General features: G+C 40.2%; 1 protein-coding gene across 2 annotated transcripts in view; it reads left to right on the top strand.

Annotated features, from left to right (window-relative positions):
- Window positions 1-20,239, top strand: part of masp1 (MBL associated serine protease 1) — a 208,818-nt gene that overhangs the window by 172,084 nt on the left and 16,495 nt on the right. For both annotated transcript variants that reach the window (XM_072254845.1, XM_072254843.1), the window contains one exon: window positions 13,671-13,745. In XM_072254845.1, coding sequence (XP_072110946.1) covers window positions 13,671-13,745 — 75 coding nt within the window. The remainder of the gene's footprint in view (window positions 1-13,670; window positions 13,746-20,239) is intronic.

Genomic DNA, 20,239 nt, shown 5'->3' with positions numbered 1-20,239 from the left:
ACTTTTCCACTCCTATTCTTTAGGTCCTATTCTTTCACATCTTATCTTCTTGCTCTTCACATACTTGTAGAATGCTTTGGGGTTTTCCTTAATCTTGCCCGCCAAGGCCTTCTCATGGCCCCTTCTGGCTCTCCTAATTTCCTTCTTAAGCTCCTTCCTGTTAGTCTTATAATCTTCGAGATCTCTAACGTTACCTAACTCTCTGAACCTTTTGAAAGCTTTTCTTTTCTTCTTGACTAGATTTATTACAGCCTTTGTACACCACAGTTCCTGTACCCTACCATAACTTCCCTGTCTCATCGGAACGTACCTATGCAGAACTCCACACAAATATCCCCTGAACGTTTGCCACATTCCTTCCATACTTTTCTCTGAGAACATCTGTTCCCAATTTAAGCTTCCAATTTCCTGCCTAATAGCCTCATAATTCCCCTTACTCCAATTAAACACTTTTCTTACTTGCCTGTTCCTATCTGCCTCCACTGAGAGATCTGATACCTGACCAGGTTCATTTCCCAATACCGAATCAAGTACAGTCTCTCTTCTTGTAGGCTTATCTACACATTGTGTCAAGAAACCTTCCTGAACACACCTAACAAACTCCACCCCATCTAATCCCCTTGCTCTGGGGAGATGCCATTGGATATTTGGGAAATTAAAATCTCCCATCACGACAAGTCTGTTATTATTACGCCTTTCCAGGATCTGTTTCCCTATCTGCTCCTCGATATCCCTGTTACTATTGGGCGGCCTATAAAAAACACCCAGTAAAGTTATTGACCCCTTTCTGTTCCTAACTTCCATCCACAGAGACTCCGTAGACTAGTGGTCACCAAACTTTTTAAGCCCAAGGTCCCCTACCTCGACCTCAGTGAAAGGCAAGATCTACCTAGTAAATTGTTTAGAGGTAAAACAGCTCAGATTGTACTTCCAATCTGAGGCCTTTTATTTGGGCGAATTGTATTTGAATTACACAAAATACTTTTGTCAAACTTTTAAATTAATTCAAGCAAGAAAACACTGTAACTAGCATATCAAACAGGCCATAGCTGTCTTTCTTTAAGAATATTACATACTTCACACCTTTAATTCTAAGTTTCATTATTTAATTTTATTTCAACACTTAAAATAAATGAATAAAAATTGACTGTTGCACTCAGTGTGATGACTGGGGCTGAATACTTTCTGCTAGTTCCCTGAAATTTGGCTCATAACAACAGACAGCCAGTCTGAGACAGTCTGTGAGGTGTAGGGTTGCCAACTGTCCCGTATTTTCCCCGGTAAGGTAGAGCATTCCTAACAGTTCCATAAGATGTATCTCAGATACTGTACATATATAGCATATAATCATATTTGTCACAAATCTCCACATAATATTTATCTGAGGTATACACTTATGGACAGGCGAGGAAAGAAAGAACAATCAAGAGATGAAAACAATGTACAAAGTAGGGAGTGATCCTTTTTTTAACAACATATTCATCGGCCTGTGAGAATAAAATCAGGCCTATAAGGTATTATGTCGTTAAACCATTTTTCCCAGTATGAATCAAATTGTTCCAACTTATGATTAACAGATGCTGTTATCTTCTTCATTTTGTAAATGTCCATTGTAACTTTCATCCATACATTTAAAGTTGGGCTCTCCTGTGATAACCATTTCCTGGTAAGAGTCTTTTTACCAGCCACCAGCAGTATATTCATTAAATATTTATCTCTTTTCAACCATTCTTGAGGTACATACCCAAAATATATGGTCATACTCTCTAAGGGTGTTTCACATTTAAAGATGTCTTGTAGGGCATTATGTATCCCACTCCAATAGTCTTTGATAACGAGGCATTCCCAGAAAATATGATAATGGTTTGCATTTTGATTTCCACAATTTCTCCAGCAAACAGGGAGGTTACTATCATAATACAATTTCTGAGAGGGTGTAATAAAATATCTTGTCAAGTTTTTCCACCCGAACTCCCTCCATTTCTGTGAACTGGTACACTTCCATTGATAACCTCCATGTTATTGTCCAGTCTTCCTCAGATATTATTATCCCTCCTTCCTTCTCCCATTTTGTTTTAATGTATGAAGTCGAATGTGTTTTAAGATTTGACAAACCCTTATACACGCTTGAAATGATTTTACTACCGTTGTCTGAATTATATGCTTTTCTAAATAGCTCTATCAGACATGTACTTGCCTTGGTTACATTTTTAACCGTCCTATTAACATACTGTCGCATCTGTAAATATTGGTAAAAGTTTTGTTTTTCTAATAAGTGTTTCTCTTTGAGCATTTCAAAACTGAACTGTGTTCCTTCTTTCATTATATTGCAAATAGCTGTTATTCCTTTAGCTGCCCAGTCCTTAAATCTAGCATCCAGTTTATTCAGCATAAAATCTGAGTCATATGCACACCATTTAAGAATTGCAATGTCTCTCTCTAGTTTATATTCTTTTATAAGTTTTCCATATTTTAAGAGTCCATTTCACCACAGGTTATCAATAGTATTTATGTCACTCTGTAGGTTGTTATCAGCCAAAATTGCCTGTATGGGGATGGAAAGTATCCTCTCCTCAATGTTTTTCCATTGAGCGTCATATGATGGGTTGCACCAACATATCACAGCTCTCAACTGTGTTGCAAAATAATAATCTCTAAGAGGAGGTAGGCTCCATCCCTCCTTTTCCTTGGCTAATTGCAAAGTTTTGAGACGAACATTGGGCCTTTTACCTTGCCATATATATCTTGATAGCATCTTGTTCCATTCATTGAATTGATTTTGATTAATCTCTATTGGTAGGGTCTAAAAGAGATATAGTAGGCTGGGCAGTATATTCATTTTAATAGATTCAGTTCTTGAACTGAGACCAAGACAAGGAATTAGGTTCCATCTTGTTATATCTTCCTTAATTTTTTTATATATAGGCTGATAAAGTATAAAGTCTAAGTGTAAAGTATAATTGCATTCTGATAATTTTGCCAAATCTTTTAGCATAATGATGCCCAAATATTTGACAGACTCTGTTTGCCATGCCCAAGGATACTTACTTTCAATTACTCTTGGTGGGCTATAGTTATATGAAAGTAGTTGAGTTTTATGTATGTTTATCTTGTATCCTGATAATTGGTCATATTGTTCAAAGGATTGCATCAATTTAGGTAAAGAGTATGTTGGTTGCCCTAGATAGATCAAAATGTCATCCAGGTAACAGGCCAATTTATGCTCTGTCCCTTTAATAGTAATTCCCCTGATATCTTCATTTTGTCTGATGTATTGCGCTAATGGTTCGAGATATAATGCAAAGAGTAGCGGTGACCATGCACAACCCTGTCTTGTGCCGCTTTCTAGGGTAAAACCATTAGAAGAATATTCATTGATTGTAATCCTAGCAGTAGGATTGTCATATAGTGCCTGTATAGTTTTAATAATTGTGTCATGTAGACCAAATCTATGTAAAACTCTGTAAAGAAAATTCCAATTAACCGAATCAAATGCTGTTTCAGCGTCCACGCTTATCACTATTGCTTCAATTTCATTTTTTTATATGATCCATAATGTGAAGTGTCCTTCGTATATTGTCTTATGTTTGGCGTTGTATAAAACCTGTCTGATCATTATGTATCAGTGTGGGTAGAAACTCTTCTAATCGTTTGGCCATGATGGAGGTAAATATTCTATAATCCACATTAAGAACAGATATTGGTCTAAATGACTCACATTCCGTTTTATCCTTGCCTTCTTTCAGTATAGCTGAGATTATCGCCTCCTGACTCTGTTCTTCTAACTATGGAATCTCCTATGAACACTACAGTCCTCTTCACCTCTCTACTCTTCTGAACCACAGCACCAGACCCAGTCACTGTGGCTGTCCCTGGGAGGTCGTCACCCTCAATAGTATCTAAAGTTGTATACTTATTATTGAGGGGAATGGCTAAAGGTATACTCTGCATTGGCTGTGCATTTCCCTTCCTGTTGACAGACACACGGTTACCTGTCTCCTGCAACCTTGGGGAGACTACCTCCTTCCTGGTAGCTCCTGTCTATCACCTCCTCATTCTCCTGTGTAAATTGAAGGTCATCAAGCTGCAGCTCCAGTTCCTTAATACATTCTTTCAGAAGCCGCAGCTCAGTGCACCTGGTGCAAATGTGTTTATTTGAGACAGTGAAGGTCTCCCAGACTTCCTACATCCCACACACAGTACAAAACCCTAGAGCGATTCTCACTACAACAGCAGTTCACTAGTCACAGGCCTCCAGTCAGAGAGGCAACCAGCTATTACAGCTGTCTGGTTTCTCCCACAAAGCCAATGTCTAATCCAGTTTAGTACCACGTCTTTAGATTACCTTACAAATACTTTCTGATGTCAGGCCTATAATTTCCTAGTTTAATTTAGAGCCTTTCTTAAACAGCGGAACAACATTAGCTATCCTCCAGTCCTCTGGTAGCTCACCTGTCACTAAGGATGATTTCAATATCTCTACTGGGGCTCCTGCAATTTCTGCACTTGTCTCTCACAGGTTCTGAGGGAACACCTTGTCAGGTCCTGTGGATTTATCCATCCTAATTTGCCTCAAGACAGTAAACACCCTCTCCTCTTCAATCTGCATAGGGTCCATGTCCTCAGTAATGCTTTGACTCACTTCTATAGATTCTGTGTCTGTCTCCTGAGTAAATGCAGATGCAAAGAATCCTTTTGGCTCCTGCAATCCTCCCGCATCTCTTTTGGCTCCACGCATGGATTACCATTTTAATCTTCCAGAGGACCAATTTTGCCCCTTGCAGTCCTTTTGCTCTTGACATATGTGTAGAATCATTTAGGATTCTCTATCACTTTGTCTGCTAGGGCAGCCTTATGCCTTCAACATGTAAGAGAAGTTTGGATAGGTAAGTAAGTGGTCAGGGTATGGACGGCTATGGTCCAGGTGTAGATCGATGGGAGTAGGCAGTTTAAATGGTTTGGCACAGACAAGATGGGCTGAAGGGCCTGTTTCTATGCTGTATTTCTCTTTAACAATTTATAATGACCAATTAACCTACTAACTGGTACATCTTAGGACTGTTGGATGAACTCAGCAGGTCAGGCAGCATCTATGGAAAAGAGTACAGATGACATTTCGGGCCGAAACCCTTCTGCGGGTCTGGCAAAAAAAGCGCTAAGGAGTAGCTTTAAAAGGTAGAGGAGGGAAGAGAGAAACACGGGGTTATAAGTGAAACCTGAAGGATGAAGTAAAGATCTAGGGAGTTGATTGGTGAAAGAGATACAGGGCTGGAGAAGTGGGAGTCTGACAGAAGAAGACAGAAGGCCAGGGAAGAAAGAAAGAGGGGGGAGGAGCACCAGAGGGAGGTGATGTGTGGGCAAGGAGATAAAGCAAGAGAGGGAAGGGTGATGGGAAATGGTGAAGGGGGGAGAGATTACCAGAAGTTCGAGACATCGATGTTCATGCCATCAGGTTGAAGGCTACCCAGACGGAATATAAGGTGTTGTTCCTCCAACCTGAGTATGGCCTCATCACGCCAATGAAGGAGGCCATGAATAGACATACTGGAATGGGAATGAGAATGGGAATTGGAATTAAAATTGGTGGTCACTGGGAGATCCCACTTTTTCTGGCGGGTGGAACGTAGGTTCTTGATGAATCAGTCTTCCAATCTAGATCGGGTCTCGCTGATATACACACTGGGAACACCAGACACAGTATATGACCCCAACAGACTCACAGGTGAGGTGTTGCCTCTCTTGAAAGGATTGCTTGGGGCCCTGAATGATAGTGAGGGAGGAGGCGCAGGGGCAGCTGGAGGGTAAGTGCCAGGAGGGAGATCAGTAGGAAGGGACGAATGAACAAGGGCATGGCATAGGGAGCGATCCCTGTGGAAAGCAGAAAGTGGGGAGCAGGGACAGGTATGCTTGGTGGTGGGATCTCCCAGTGACCACCCATTTTAATTCCAATTCCCATTCCCATTCCGACATGTCTATCCATGGCCCCCTCCACTGCACTGTTGTGATGAGGCCACACACGGGTTGGAGGACCAACATGTTATATCCTGCCTGGGTAGCCTCCAGCCTGATGGCATGAACATTGATTTCTCTAACTTCCAGTAATGCCCCTCACTCCTTCACCATTCCCCATTCCTTTCCCTCTCTCACTTTATCTCCTTGCCTGCCTATCGCTTCCTCTGGTGCTTTAATTTTTTCTGGTGGTCTATACTTTATTAGGAGTTTGAAGGGATTTGGCATGTCAACAAATACACTCAAAAACTTCTATAGTTGTACTGTGGAGAGCATTCTGACAGGCTGCATCACTGTCTGGTATGAAGGGGCTACTGCACAGGACCAAAAGAAGCTGCAAAAGGTTGTAAATCTAGTCAGCTCCATCTTGGGCACTAGCCTACAAGGTACCCAGGACATCTTCAGGGAGCGGTGTCTCAGAAAGGCAGCGTCCATTATTAAGGACCTCCAGCACCCAGGGCATGCCCTTCTCACTGTTACCATCAGGTAGGAGATACAGAAGCCTGAAGGCACACATTCAGCGATTCAGGATCAGATTCTTCCCTTCTGCCATCCGATTCCTAAATGGACTTTGAAGCTTTGGACACTACCTCACTTTATTTAATATACAGTATTTCTGTTTTTGCACATTTTTAAATAATCTATTCAATATACGTAATTGATTTACTTGTTTATTTATTATTGTTTTATTTTATCATTATTATTGTTTTCTCTCTCTGCTGGATTATGTACTGCATTGAACTGCTGCTGCTAAGTTAACAGATTTCACGTCACATGCCGGTGATAATAAACCTGATTCTGATTCTGATTCCTTTCCTCTTTACTTTCTTCCATGCCCTTCTGTCCTCTTCTATCAGACTCCCCCTTCTCCAGCGCTGTAGCTCTTTCACCAATCAACTACCTAGCTCTTTATTTCATCCCTCCCCCTTCAGGTTTCACCTATCACCTTGTGTTTCTTTCTCCCCCCACCTTTTAAATCTATTCCTCACCTTTTTTTTTCTCCAGTCCTGCTGAAGAGTCTTGGCCTGAAATGTTGACTACACTCTTTTCTATAGATGCTGCCTGGCCTGCTGAGTTCCTCCAGCATTTTATGTGTGTTGGTTGGATTTCCAAAATCTGCAGATTTTCTCTTGCTGTGTCAAGATTGTTGCTACTTACTTGACAATAAAATATCATTGTGGCCCTCTGTAAAACAGTCTGTGAACGTTGCATAAAAGACTTGATCTACGTTAGAGCAGGTACAGAGGAGATTCTACAGGACGTAGCCTCTGATAAGACCATTAGACCATATGACATAGGAGCAGAATTAGGCCATTCATCCCACTGAGTCTGGTCTACCATTGAATCATGGCTGATTTGTTATCCCTCTCAACCCACTTCTCTGACCTCTCCCCATGACCATTAACACCCTGACTAATCAAGAACCTCATCAACCTCTGTTTTAAATATATCCAATGATTTGGCCTCCAAAGCAGTCCATGGCAATGAATTCCACAGATTCACCAATTCCTCTGGCTAAAGAAATTCCTCCTTACCTTTGTACTAAATAGATGTCCCCCTATTTGCAGTACAATAAAGTTGCAGTGAAATCAAAGCGAAAAGTACCAAATACTGGTCTTAAGGTGTTATACTTAAATACACGCAGCATAAGGAATAAGGTGGATGATCTTGTCGTACAGCTACAGATTGGCAGGTATGATATTCTGGCCATCACTGAGACCTGGCTAAAGGATGCATGTCTCTGGGAGCTGAACGTCCAAGGATACACGGTGTATCGGAAGGATAGGAAGGTAGGCAGAGGGGGAAGCTGGCGTTATTGGTAAGAAATGATATTAAATCATTAGAAAGAGGTGATATAGGATCAGAAGCTGCAGAATCTTTATGGGTTGAGCTAAGAAATTGCAGGGGTAAAAGGACCCTGATGGCAGTTATTTATAGGCCTCCAAACAGCTGCAGGGATGTGGACTACAAATTACAACAGGAAATAGAAAAGGCTTGTCAGAAGGGCAGTGTGATGATAATTGTGGGGGATTTTAACATGTGAGTGGATTGGGAAAATCAGGTCGGCACTGGACCTCAAGAGAGAGAATTTGTAGAATGTCTGCGAGATGGCTTTTTAGAACAGCTTGTTGTTGAGTCCACTAGGGGATCGGCTGTACTGGATTGGGTATTGTGTAATGAACTGGAGGTGATTAGAGAGATTGAGGTGAAGGAACCCTTAGGAGACAATGATCATAACATGATTGAGTTCACTGCTAAATTTGAAAAAGAGAAGCCAAAATCTGATGTGTCGGTATTTCAGTGGAGTAAAGGAAATTACAGTGGCATGAGAGAGGAACTGGCCAAAGTTGACTGGAAAGGGACACTGGCGGGAAAGACGGCAGAGCAGCAGTGGCTGGAGTTTATGCGAGAAGTGAGGAAGGTGCAAGACAGGTATATTCCAAAAAAGAAGGAATTTTTGAATGGAAAAAGGATGCAACCGTGGTTGACAAGAGAAGTCAAAGCCAAAGTTAAAGCAAAGGAGAGGGCATACAAGGAAGCAAAAATTAGTGGGAAGACAGAGGATTGGGAAGCTTTTAAAACCTTACAAAAGGAAACCAAGAAAGTCATTAAGAGGGAAAAGATTAACTATGAAAGGAAGCTAGCAAATAATATAAAAGAGGATACTAAAAGCTTTTTCAAGTATATAAAGAGTAAAAGACAGGTGAGAGTAGATATAGGACTGATAGAAAATGATGCTGGAGAAATTGTAATGGGAGATAAGGAGATGGCAGAGGAACTGAACGAGTATTTTGCATCAGTCTTCACTGAGGAAGACATCAGCAGTATACCGGACACTCAAGGATGGCAGGGAAGAGGAGTGTGCGCAGTCACAATTACGACAGAGAAAGTACTCCGGAAGCTGAATAGTTTAAAGGTAGATAAATCTCCCGGACCAGATGGAATGCACCCGCGTGTTCTGAAGGAAGTAGCTGTGGAGATTGCGGAGGCGTTAGCGATGATCTATCAAAAGTCGATAGATTCCGGCATGGTTCCAGAAGACTGGAAGATTGCAAATGTCACCCTGCTATTTAAGGAGGGGGCAAGGAAGCAAAAAGGAAATTATAGACCTGTTAGCTTGACATCAGTGGTTGGGAAGTTGTTGGAGCGGATTGTCAAGGATGAGGTTACAGAGTACCTGGAGGCATATGACAAGATAGGCAGAACTCAACATGGATTCCTTAAAGGAATATCCTGCCTGACAAACCTATTACAATTTTTTGAGGAAATTACCAGTAGGCTAGACAAGGGAGATGTAGTGGATGTTGTATATTTGGATTTTCAGAAGGCCTTTGACAAGGTGCCACACATGAGGCTACTTAACAAGATAAGAGCTCATGGAATTACGGGAAAGTTACATACATGGATAGAGCGTTGGCTGATTGGCAGGAAACAGAGAGTGGGAATAAAGGGATCCTATTCTGGTTGGCTACCGGTTACCAGTGGTGTTCCACAGGGGTCTGTGTTGGGGCCGCTTCTTTTTACATTGTACATCAACGATTTGGATTATGGAATAGATGGCTTTGTGGCTAAGTTTGCTGATGATACGAAGATAGGTGGAGGGGCCGGTAGTGCTGAGGAAACGGAGAGTCTGCAGAGAGACTTGGATGGATTGGAAGAATGGGCAAAGAAGTGGCAAATGAAGTACAATGTTGGCAAGTGTATGGTTATGCACTTTGGCAGAAATAATAAATGGGCAGACTATTATTTAAATGGGGAAAGAATTCAAAGTTCGGAGATACAACGGGACTTGGAAGTCCTCATACAGAATACCCTTAAGGTTAACCTCCAGGTTGAGTGGGTAGTGAAGAAGGCAAATGCAATGTTGGCATTTATTTCTAGAGGAATAGAGTATAGGAGCAGGGATGTGATATTGAGGCTCTATAAGGCGCTGGTGAGACCTCACTTGGAGTACTGTGGGCAGTTTTGGTCTCCTTATTTAAGAAAGGATGTGCTGACGTTGGAGAGGGTACAGAGAAGATTCACTAGAATGATTCTGGGAATGAGAGGGTTAACATATGAGGAACGTTTTTCCGCTCTTGGACTGTATTTCTTGGAGTTTAGAATAATGAGGGAAGACCTCATAGAAACATTTCAAATGTCGAAAGGCATGGACAGAGTGGTTGTGACAAAATTGTTTCCCATGATGGGGGAGTCTAGTACGAGAGGGCATGACTTAAGGTTTGAAGGGCGCCCATTCGGAACAGAAATGCGAAGAAATTTTTTTAGTCAGAGGGTGGTGAATCTATGGAATTTGTTGCCAAGGGCAGCAGTGGAGGCCAAATCATTGGGTGTATTTAAGGCAGAGATTGATAGGTATCTGAGTAGCCAGGGCATCAAAGGTTATGGTGAGAAGGCGGGGGAGTGGGACTAAATGGGAGAATGAATCAGCTCATGATAAAATGGCGGAGCAGACTCGATGGGCCGAATGGACAACTTCTGCTCCTTTGTCTTATGGTCTTATGGTCTTATTTTGAGGTTGAGCTCTCTGGTCCTAGACACCCCACCATTCTAAACATCCTCAACACATCCTTTCTGTCTAGGCGTTTCAATATTCGATAAGTTTTAATAAGATCATAAGACCATAAGACATAGGAGCAGAATTAGACCATTCAGCCTGTTGAGTCTATTCTGACATTCCAGCATGGCTGATCCCAGATCCCACTCAGCCCCATACATCTGCCTTCTTGCCCTTTGGTGCCCTGACTGATCGGGAAACTATCAACTTCCAGCTTAAATATACCCACAAACTTGGCCTCCACCACAGTCTGTGGCAGAACGTTCCACAGATTTACTACTCTCTGGCTAAAAAACTTCCTCCTTACCTCTGTTTTAAAGGGTTGCCCCTCAATTTTGAGGCTGTGCCCTCTAGTTCTGGATACTCGCACCATAGGAAACATTATCTCCATATCCACCTTCTCTAATCCTTTCAACATTCAGTAGGTTTCAATGAGATCCCCCCTCATTCTTCTAAATTCCAGTGAGTACAGCCCCAAAGCTGCCAAACCCTCTTCATATGTTAACCCCTTCATTCCCAGAATCACCCTCGTGAACCTCCTCTGGACTCTGTCCAATGTCAACATATCTTTTTTGAGATATGGGGCCCAAAACTGTTGACAATAATCCAAGGGTCTCTGACGAAGGGTCTCGGCCTGAAACGTCGACTGTACCTCTTCCTAGAGATGCTGCCTGGCAATCTGCGTTCACCAGCAACTTTGATGTGTGTTGTCTGAATTTCCAGCATCTGCAGAATTCCTTGTGTTTGCGACAATAATCCAAGTGCAGCCTGACTAGTGTCTTACAAAGGCTCAGCATGATCTCCTTGCTTTTATGTTCTATTCTCCTTGAAATTAATGTCAACATTGTATTTGGCTTCTTTACCACAGACTCAACCTGTAAATTAACTTACTGGGAGTCTTGCATGAGGACTCCGAAGTCCGTCTGCACCTCTGATGTTTGAACTTTCACCCCAATTTAGATAATAGTCCGCACTATTGTTCCTTTTACCAAAATACATTATCATACATTTCCCAATACTGTATTCCATCTGCCATTTTTTTGCCCATTCTTCCAATTTGTCTAAATCCTGCTGCAATCACATTGCTTCCTCAGCACTACCTACCTCTCCACCTATCTTTGTATCATCCGCAAACTTTGCCACAAAGCCATTGATTCCATTATCTAAATCACTGACAAACGTTGTGAAAAATAGTGGTCCCCCGACCCCCTGAGGTTCACCACTAGTCACTGGCCGCCAACCAGAAAAGGCCCCTTTTATTCCCACTCACTGCCTCCTGCTTGTTAGCCATTCCACTATCCATGCCAGTATCTTTCCTGTAAAGTCATTGGATTTTGTCTTTTTAAGCAGCCTCATGTGTGGCATCTTATCAAATGCCTTCTGAAAATCCAAGTAAATAACATCCACTGCCTCTCCTTTGTCCGCCCTGCTTGTTACTTCCTCGAAGAACTCTAACAGATTTGTCGGGCAAGATTTCCCTTCACAGAGACAATACTGACTTTGACTTATTTTATCATTAGTCTCCAAGTACCTCGTAATCTCATCCTTAATAATGGACTCCAACACTTACACAACCACTGAGGTTAGGCTAACTGGCTATAAGTTTTTTTCTCTTGCCTTCCCCTCTTCTTAAAGAGTGGAGAGCAATCTTCCAGTCCTCCTGGATCATGCCAGAATCAAGTGATTCTTGAAAGATCATGACCAATGCATGTGTTATCTCTTCAGCAACCTCTCTCAGGACTCTAGGATGTAGTCCATCTGGCCCAGGTGACTTATCCAGCTGCTACCATCTGGGAAGCAGTACCACAGCATAAAAGCCTGGACCAAGAGGCTCCAGGACAGCTTCCTCCACCAGGCCATCAGGCTGATGAAATCATGCTGATTTTAGTGTAATCTATTATTACATTGACTGTTCTATTATAAATTACTATGATTGCACATTGCACATTTAGATGGAGAAGTAATGTAAAGATTTTTAGACTTCATGTATATGAAGGATGTAAGAAATAAAGTCAATTCAATTCAATTCAATTCCACCTTAAGACCTTTGAGTTTGCCTAGCAATTTTTCCCTTGTAATAGCAATGACACTCACTCCTGCTCCCTGATACTCCGGACTCTGGCATACTGTTAGTGTCTCCATCATTCTTCTAATGAGGATCCTCCCTCATTCTTCTGAACTCCAGTGAGTACAGGCCAGAGCCATCAGTCACTACTCATACATTAACCCTTTCAGTCTCCGGACAATTTTCATAAACCACCTCCAGACCCTCTCATGGAACATTTAAGCTCTTAGGAGAGGTTGGATTTGTTTCTGTTGAAGTGAAGGAGGCTGAAGGGGGGAATCCAGTTGATGTTTGCAGAATTATGAGAAGCATCTTGAGTCATAGAAAAGTAAAGCACAGAAACAGGCCCTTCAGCCCATTTACTCCATGCCAAAACCATTTAAACTGCCTACTTCCATCAGCCTGCACCAGGACCATAGCCCTCCATTTCTTACTATCCATGTATCTATCCAAACTTCACTTAAACATTGAAATCAAGCACGCATGCACCACTTGTGGAATTAGCAGCCAATTCCACACTCTTATTACCCTGTGAGTAAAGAAATTGCCCCTCAAGTTCCCTTAAACTTTTCACTTTTAACCTATGACCTCTGGTTGTAGTCACACCCAAAATCAGTGGAAAAAGCCACTATAGACAGTTTACCCCCGAAGCAGATGTGGCGCAGCTTGGGTAAAAAATAAGAAGTTTAGAAAGAATTGTTGCTAGATTTTATTTATCCAGAGGCACGTTCAGTCTGGAACACACTGTCTGAGATGGTGTTGGAGGAAGAGACTCTTGGCATTGTAAAAGTACTTATCTAGATGAACACTTGAATTACCATGGTATAAACGGGGAGAAAGTTCAGAAATCAGGGATGCAAAGGCACTTGGGAGTCCTTATCCACGATTCCCTAAAGGATAACATGCAAGTTGAGTTGGTGGTAAGGAAGACAAATGTAATGTTAGGATTAGAATGTCCGAGAGGAATGGTTTTGCTCTGTCCTCTTTGTGTACTAGATTCTACAGTGTTAGTCTAATTTCAATACTGTTTTTCTCCAGGTACATACACCTGTATGGAGAACAGTTTTTGGGTGAATGATGAATTGGGTACCGATCTCCCTATCTGTTATCCAGGTAAGGCTGTTCTTGGGCATGTTTTTGCTCTTGGCTGACCTCTGTCAGTAACCAAACAGTTACAGTGGATTCCGGTTCATTGGAACACTTCAGAACCTGTACATTTTGGCCCAATTAAGTGGCTGCCCTAATAAGCTGAAGTTTCATGGGAAGTTAAAAGATATGAAAAAAACAAACTGAATAACAAATTGTGTATTTAAATGAAATACAGAACAAATTGGAACACTACTGACACTACTACAGAACTATAAAACTGACTATTAGTTCCTAATATTGATGGAGGAACTTATCGACGTCCCCTACTTTTGACTGTAAATGAACAAAATCAGCAGACCTAGTACAGATAATGAACTACCTTCATACAATGCTTTTGATGATTGCATCTTCCAAATCTTCATTTTCATTGTAATATTCAAGATGATTTTTGATTTTCAATTCTTGATGTAGCAGTGAAATTGTTGAATATTCACTCTCAGCCATTTCTGGAATCTCCAAACTTGAATGATTGAAGCCACAGTGAGCAAAACCATTATGAATTGTCTTATTGCTTATTTCTTGTCAATTGTCAGTGACAAAGATATCTGTTTTTTGAACACAAAATTATGTAATTGATGCTATTTTAAAAATGTTTGCTGTAATATTGGTGTAGTGTGTAACGGCGACACGATGCACAACTGCCGCTAGTTAGAAACTGTTTAGCAACAGTCTCTTGTCCCAATTATACAGCACAGTGTCCCAAATAAACAAAGGGAATCCCGGCTTTTTTCTCCATTAGTTTTTGCTTTTTAAAAGTTGTCCCAAATAAGTGGCTGCCTTGATTAACTGATGGCTCAATTAACCGGACTCTACTGTATTCTTTTCAAATCTTTTTATTATTATATTATTCAAAAAAGGTACACAAGTACATCGAAGTAACAACACTTACAATGTCTCAAGGAGAAAAATCATTATCTTAAAGATTAGAAAATTTTGTGATAATAAAAAAACCCTTCTGAGCAGAAAAAGTGGGAAAAAAACCCATTAGGTGTACAACCCCTGAGCTATGCGTCATACAAAAAGCTTCTAGAAGTAAACATCAAACTGCCAGCAATAAAGAAAAATATACCAAAACAATTTACAATTAGATCATGGAGAAAATCTATCAATTAGCTCGAATGATAATAATGACCAAATGAGCCCCAACTTTTCTCAAAATCAAATAAAGGTTCAAAGATTCGACTTCTAATTTTCTCCAAACTAAGACATAACATCACTTGAGAGAATCATTGTGACAAAGTAGGAGCTGATAGATCCTTCCACTTCAACAAAGTGGCCCTCCTAGCTATCAATGTAACAAATGCAATAACATATTGTTCAGACACATAAATACTATGGATATTTTGAGGAATTATTCCAAAAAGCACAGTTAATTTGTTAGGTTGTAGATTAATTTTAAGTGCTTTAGAAATTGTCAAAAAAACTGACTTCCAGAACTGTTCCAGTATAGAACAAGACCAAAACATATGTGTCAGTATAGCTATCTCAGTTTTACATCTATCACAATAACTATCAACATTAGGAAATATTTTAGAGAGTCTCTCCTTCGTCAAATGGTAACGATGTACAATTTTGAATTGAATCAGTGAATGACTAGCATAGATCAAAGAAGAGTTAACCAGCTTCAGAATCCGCATCCAATCCTCCGTCATAAAAGTCAAATTGAGTTCCTTTTCCCAATCCTGTTTAATCTTAAATAAAGGACGCTTATCCCATTGTAATAATAAATTATAAATTCTTCCAATAGAACCCTTCATCGAAGGGTTCATACTCATAATAATATCTAACAGGTCAGCCTCCAATATATAAGGAACATTACTTAAAAATTTTTGTAGGAAATGTCTAACTTGAAGGTATTGTAAAAAGTGTGAGTATGAAAGAGAATATTTATCAACTAATTGTTCAAAAGACACCAATCTATCTTCTTTAAATAAATGCAAAAAAGAATTAATGCCTCTATTTTTCCAAAGTAAAAAAACTGGATCACTCAAAGAAGGCTTAAAAAAGTAATTTTGATAAATTAAACTACAAAGTTTAAATTTATCCCCTATAATTAATTTGGATGTACCCCCTGTATCATTAAAAAGAAAAAATTCTTTTATCAATAAAACTGACTAAGTCAGAGTTTTGCAATAATGTCTGAGACACGTGCCATGGTGGATGGGCGAGAATGACATCATCAAGTTCAAAGGATAAACTCAGAGGCGCATGTTCAGATATAGCAATAGTGTCATATTCACAATTTTTAACACTAGCCAAAAAGTGGAGATCGATTATAATATAATCAATCCTCGAATATTTTTTATAGATATGTGTAAAGAAGGAATATTCTCTGTTATCGGGATGCAGATGTCTCCATAATTCGATCAATCCAAAATCAATCAAAAAGGAGTTAATAAGTGACGCGGAATGATTTGGAAGTCACTGATTGGTTGAGCTCTTGTCAATCATAGGATTTAAACAACAGTTAAAATCCCCGCCCATTATCAACATATATTCATTTAAATCAGGCAGTAAAAAAGAAGGACCATCTAAGTTAGGACCATACAGACTGACCAAAACAACTTTTCTGTTACAGATCACTCCTTTAACAATTAAAAATCTACAATTAGAATCTGATTCAATATCCTCTTGAATAAATATATTAGATTTAATAAAGATAGACACGCCTTTAGTTTTACTCTGAGAGGTAGAGTGGAATTGTAAGCCTCTCCACCATCTAAAAAATCTATTTTGTTCTCCCTCCCTGATATGTGTCTCCTGAGCAAAAATTATATCAGATTGGAATCGATCAATAATTTTAAAAGTCTTTTTTCGTTTGATAGGATGATTTCAACCATGTACATTCCAACTTATTACATTAATCCATTTAAATACCATACTATAATGTTATTCTATTTTACACATGCGCAGAGCACATACCAATAAGGGATGATCAAAATTGGTGGCAATGAAGAATACAACCACATAAAAAACACACATGCTCCGGAACCACTCAATGGGAAAAAACTCACCCCCCCCCCCGGAAGCCTGAAAAAAAGGCAAACAATCTATGATAGAAACAAAGCCAAGGACCACTCTGTCTGTATTTTCTTTCCCTCCCCCTAGTTAGTAAAAAATAAAGTGACCATGTAAGAAAGACGATAAAGTCTCAACAAAGGAAAGTATTTACATTCCATCATCGATTAAACAAGAAAGAATGAAAATAATGTTATCTCTTAGAGAGAAAAACCAGCACCATCTTTAAGTTTAACATTAAATCCCTAGAAAAACTTTAATTTCGGTTATAAGACGCTATAATAAAACAGAAAAAAAGTTAATAGTATATTTAACCCAACTAAATTTTCAAAAATACTAATTAATAATATCATAAGTAATTAAACCCTTCCAAATACATATATAAAAAGAAGCCCTATTAGTAGGAAAAAACTACCAGTTAGTTAATTAAGGAAGAAACAAAACCAGGTATTAGGTTAAAGAAACAAATCCCTTTATCTTCTTTTCTCAGTCAAATGTCCAAATAACCATTTAAACAGTCATACTTGAACCATAAATCCTCTTTCCAAAAGAAAACCAATAATATGCAATAATGAACAAATTTCCTTATCTTCTTTTATTAGTGTCTCAATGGAATATCCAAGTAACCTTCATAAATCTTCTTTTGGAAATGCGAATAATATACAGATTACCAAAAAAACCTTTCAGATCGTTCATTCGGTAGCAGCGTCAGTAGTAGCAGCAGGTATAGTCTGAACAAAGTCCAGTGCGGCTTTTGGATCAAAAAATGTACGAGGAGGAGAGCTAGGAGGAAAAACTTTAATTCTTGTTGGGTAACATAGAAAAGGAAACAGTTTCTTATCATATGCCTGTTTCATTACCAAAGCAAATCTTGATCTTTGTTCCATTGCCTCCCTCGGATAATCTTCATAAAAGCAGAGCTCAGACTCCTTAAGTCTAAAAGCTCTCTGTTTTCTTGCCTGTCACATTATTTGATCTTTAATTTTAAAGTGATGAAAACAAACCAGAACAGATCTTGGTTTATTTGGATCCTTAAATTTGGAAGTAAATGCTCTGTGTGCTCTTTCTATCGCAGGCGGCTGTGATAAAATGGTAGGAAATAAAGTATGAAAAAGCTTACCAGAGTAAGCAGTTAAATCTCCATCTTCAGCTCCCTCTTGCAGCCCAACAATTCGTATATTCTTTCGACGAGACCTAGTTTCCAGGTCTATAATCTTATTTTGATATATTTCCAAACGGGTTGTAGCTTAGTTAACTTGAATTACTCTTCATGTGTAATAACTTGAGTTTCCAAGTCTTTAAGTTTTCCCAGGAATGACTTCATTTCATTACTAAAACAACAGGAATTCTGCAGATGCTGGAAATTCAAGCAACACACATAAAAGTTGCTGGTGAACGCAGCAGGCCAGGCAGCATCTCTAGGAAGAGGTGCAGTCGACATTTCAGGCCGAGACGAAGTCCTGACGAAGGGTCTCGGCCTGAAACGTCGACTGCACCTCTTCCTAGAGATGCTGCCTGGCCTGCTGCGTTCACCAGCAACTTTTATGTCATTTCATTACTATTCTTTTCCAGTTGGTCTTTAATTGATCCATTCTGGTCTTTAATTGAATTCAGTGTCTGATCGATATCTTCAGCCCATGGTGGCATTTCAGCAGATCTTTCCTTTGGCATCTTTCATTTTCCATTACTTTTATCACTAGGTTCAGACAGGTTCTTCTCACTCCTCGTAGACATAGACATATTATTCCCCCTCAAGAATCAGCAAACAAAAATTTTAAATTCGAAGTTTAAACTAGGGGGAGAGAAAGGAAACTAAGAGCACTACAAAATTGCTGCTACTCCATTTGCAGACAGGGGCGGTCTCCTCTAGTGTATTGTATATTGTCAGCTGTGTGCCATCCCTTAATATGAAATCAAGGGAAGGGCGTTCAGGGCTTGAAATGTGCATTTAGAAACTCTGTTTGTAAAGTCCAGCCATAGAGTGATGAAAACAAACAAAATATTAAAAAATGCTGGAGTATTTAGCAGGTGAGACAGCGTCTATAGAGGGAAATGGATAGCTAGCGCTTCTTGTCAAGACCCTTCATGTGGACTGAAGGATAGAGGGGAGTTAGCCATTATAAAGGTGAATGGAAGGGGTGGAGCAAGAGCTGGCAAGAGATATGTGGATCTGAGTCGGAAATGTGTGTTGGAACAGGGAAGAGTGGGAATAGTGATAGAGATGGGGAGGTGATGGGTGAAACCAGGTCAGCAGGGGTAACAGACAGGTGGAGGAAGGGAGAGTGGGGATACTGAGAGAGGCTGAGAGGTGATGGGTGAATCCAAGTCAGGAGGAGTAACAGGCAGGTGGAGGAGGGAAGAGTGGGAATAGTGACAAAGCCTGGGAAGTGATGGGCGGATCTGGAGGAGGAGAGTGGTAGGCACATGGAGAAAGTGTGAATAGTGATGAGGGCTAGGAGGTGAAGGGGGTAGTGGTGGGTAGATGGATGAGGGAGTGTGGGAATAATGACAGAGGCTGTGAGGTGAAGGGTGGAGGTGACGAAGGGCTGCAGATGGTGAGGTCTAATTGACGAGCAAGGTGGAACAAGGGAGGTAGAGAGGGGAGATTACAGGAGGGTAAGGAGGAAATATAATGGAAGGGTGGTGTGGGCGTACGTATGTCATGCGAGCTGTCTTTCTTAATCAGACCATCTTAATGCTAAGATTAATCCCTCTTTCAGAAGGTGCACTGGGAGTCAAAGCTTATAATGTCTTTTTAATTATATTGTGGCCACATAGCCTATCATTTAATAGTTTTTTCATGTGATCATCACATCTCACTCATCCTTACAGTCTTCACGATCTCATTGTTGACTAAACATTTCAACCCTGTTATTCAAAATGTTACACACACTTTGCCAAGTTAGGTTCCATCTGCTATTCCCTTTCCCACCCCTCTGCTTCAGTCAATACTCTTGCCTCTATGCCAACAGCATGACAGTGCTTCTAACTCTGGATCTACACCTTGCTGTTCTAACATTCTTGTTAAGCGTATACCTATCCCTTTTGTCCAAATTGCCATCTTTTACACCCAAGGTTCTTTCAGAAGTCAGCAAAGAGGCATAAAACTTGTTGTTTCATGATTGTTTCATTAAGCATTAATAGAACAAAGAGAGTTGAAAAATGGTCAGTAAAAGAGGTCCATAAGTGAAGAGAGAGAGAAGCAAAAATAGATGGTGCCACTGTGTGGTCAGTTCTTTTTAAACATACGAGGGGTGATTGATAAGTTCGTGGCCTAAGGTAGAAGGAGTCAATTTTCAAAAACCTAGCACATTTATTTTTCGACATAGCACCCTCCTACATTTACACACTTAGTCCAGAGGTTGTGGAGCATACGGATCCCTTCTTTGTAGAAGTGGTCCACAGCAGGGGTGATTGATAGGTTCGTGGCCTATGGTAGA

Source organism: Mobula birostris, chromosome 4 (assembly GCF_030028105.1).
Source record: "Mobula birostris isolate sMobBir1 chromosome 4, sMobBir1.hap1, whole genome shotgun sequence".
Classification (NCBI taxonomy): domain Eukaryota; kingdom Metazoa; phylum Chordata; class Chondrichthyes; order Myliobatiformes; family Myliobatidae; genus Mobula; species Mobula birostris.
The sequence above is the reverse complement of the archived record's forward strand: the minus strand, read 5'-3'. Positions and strand labels throughout refer to the sequence as shown.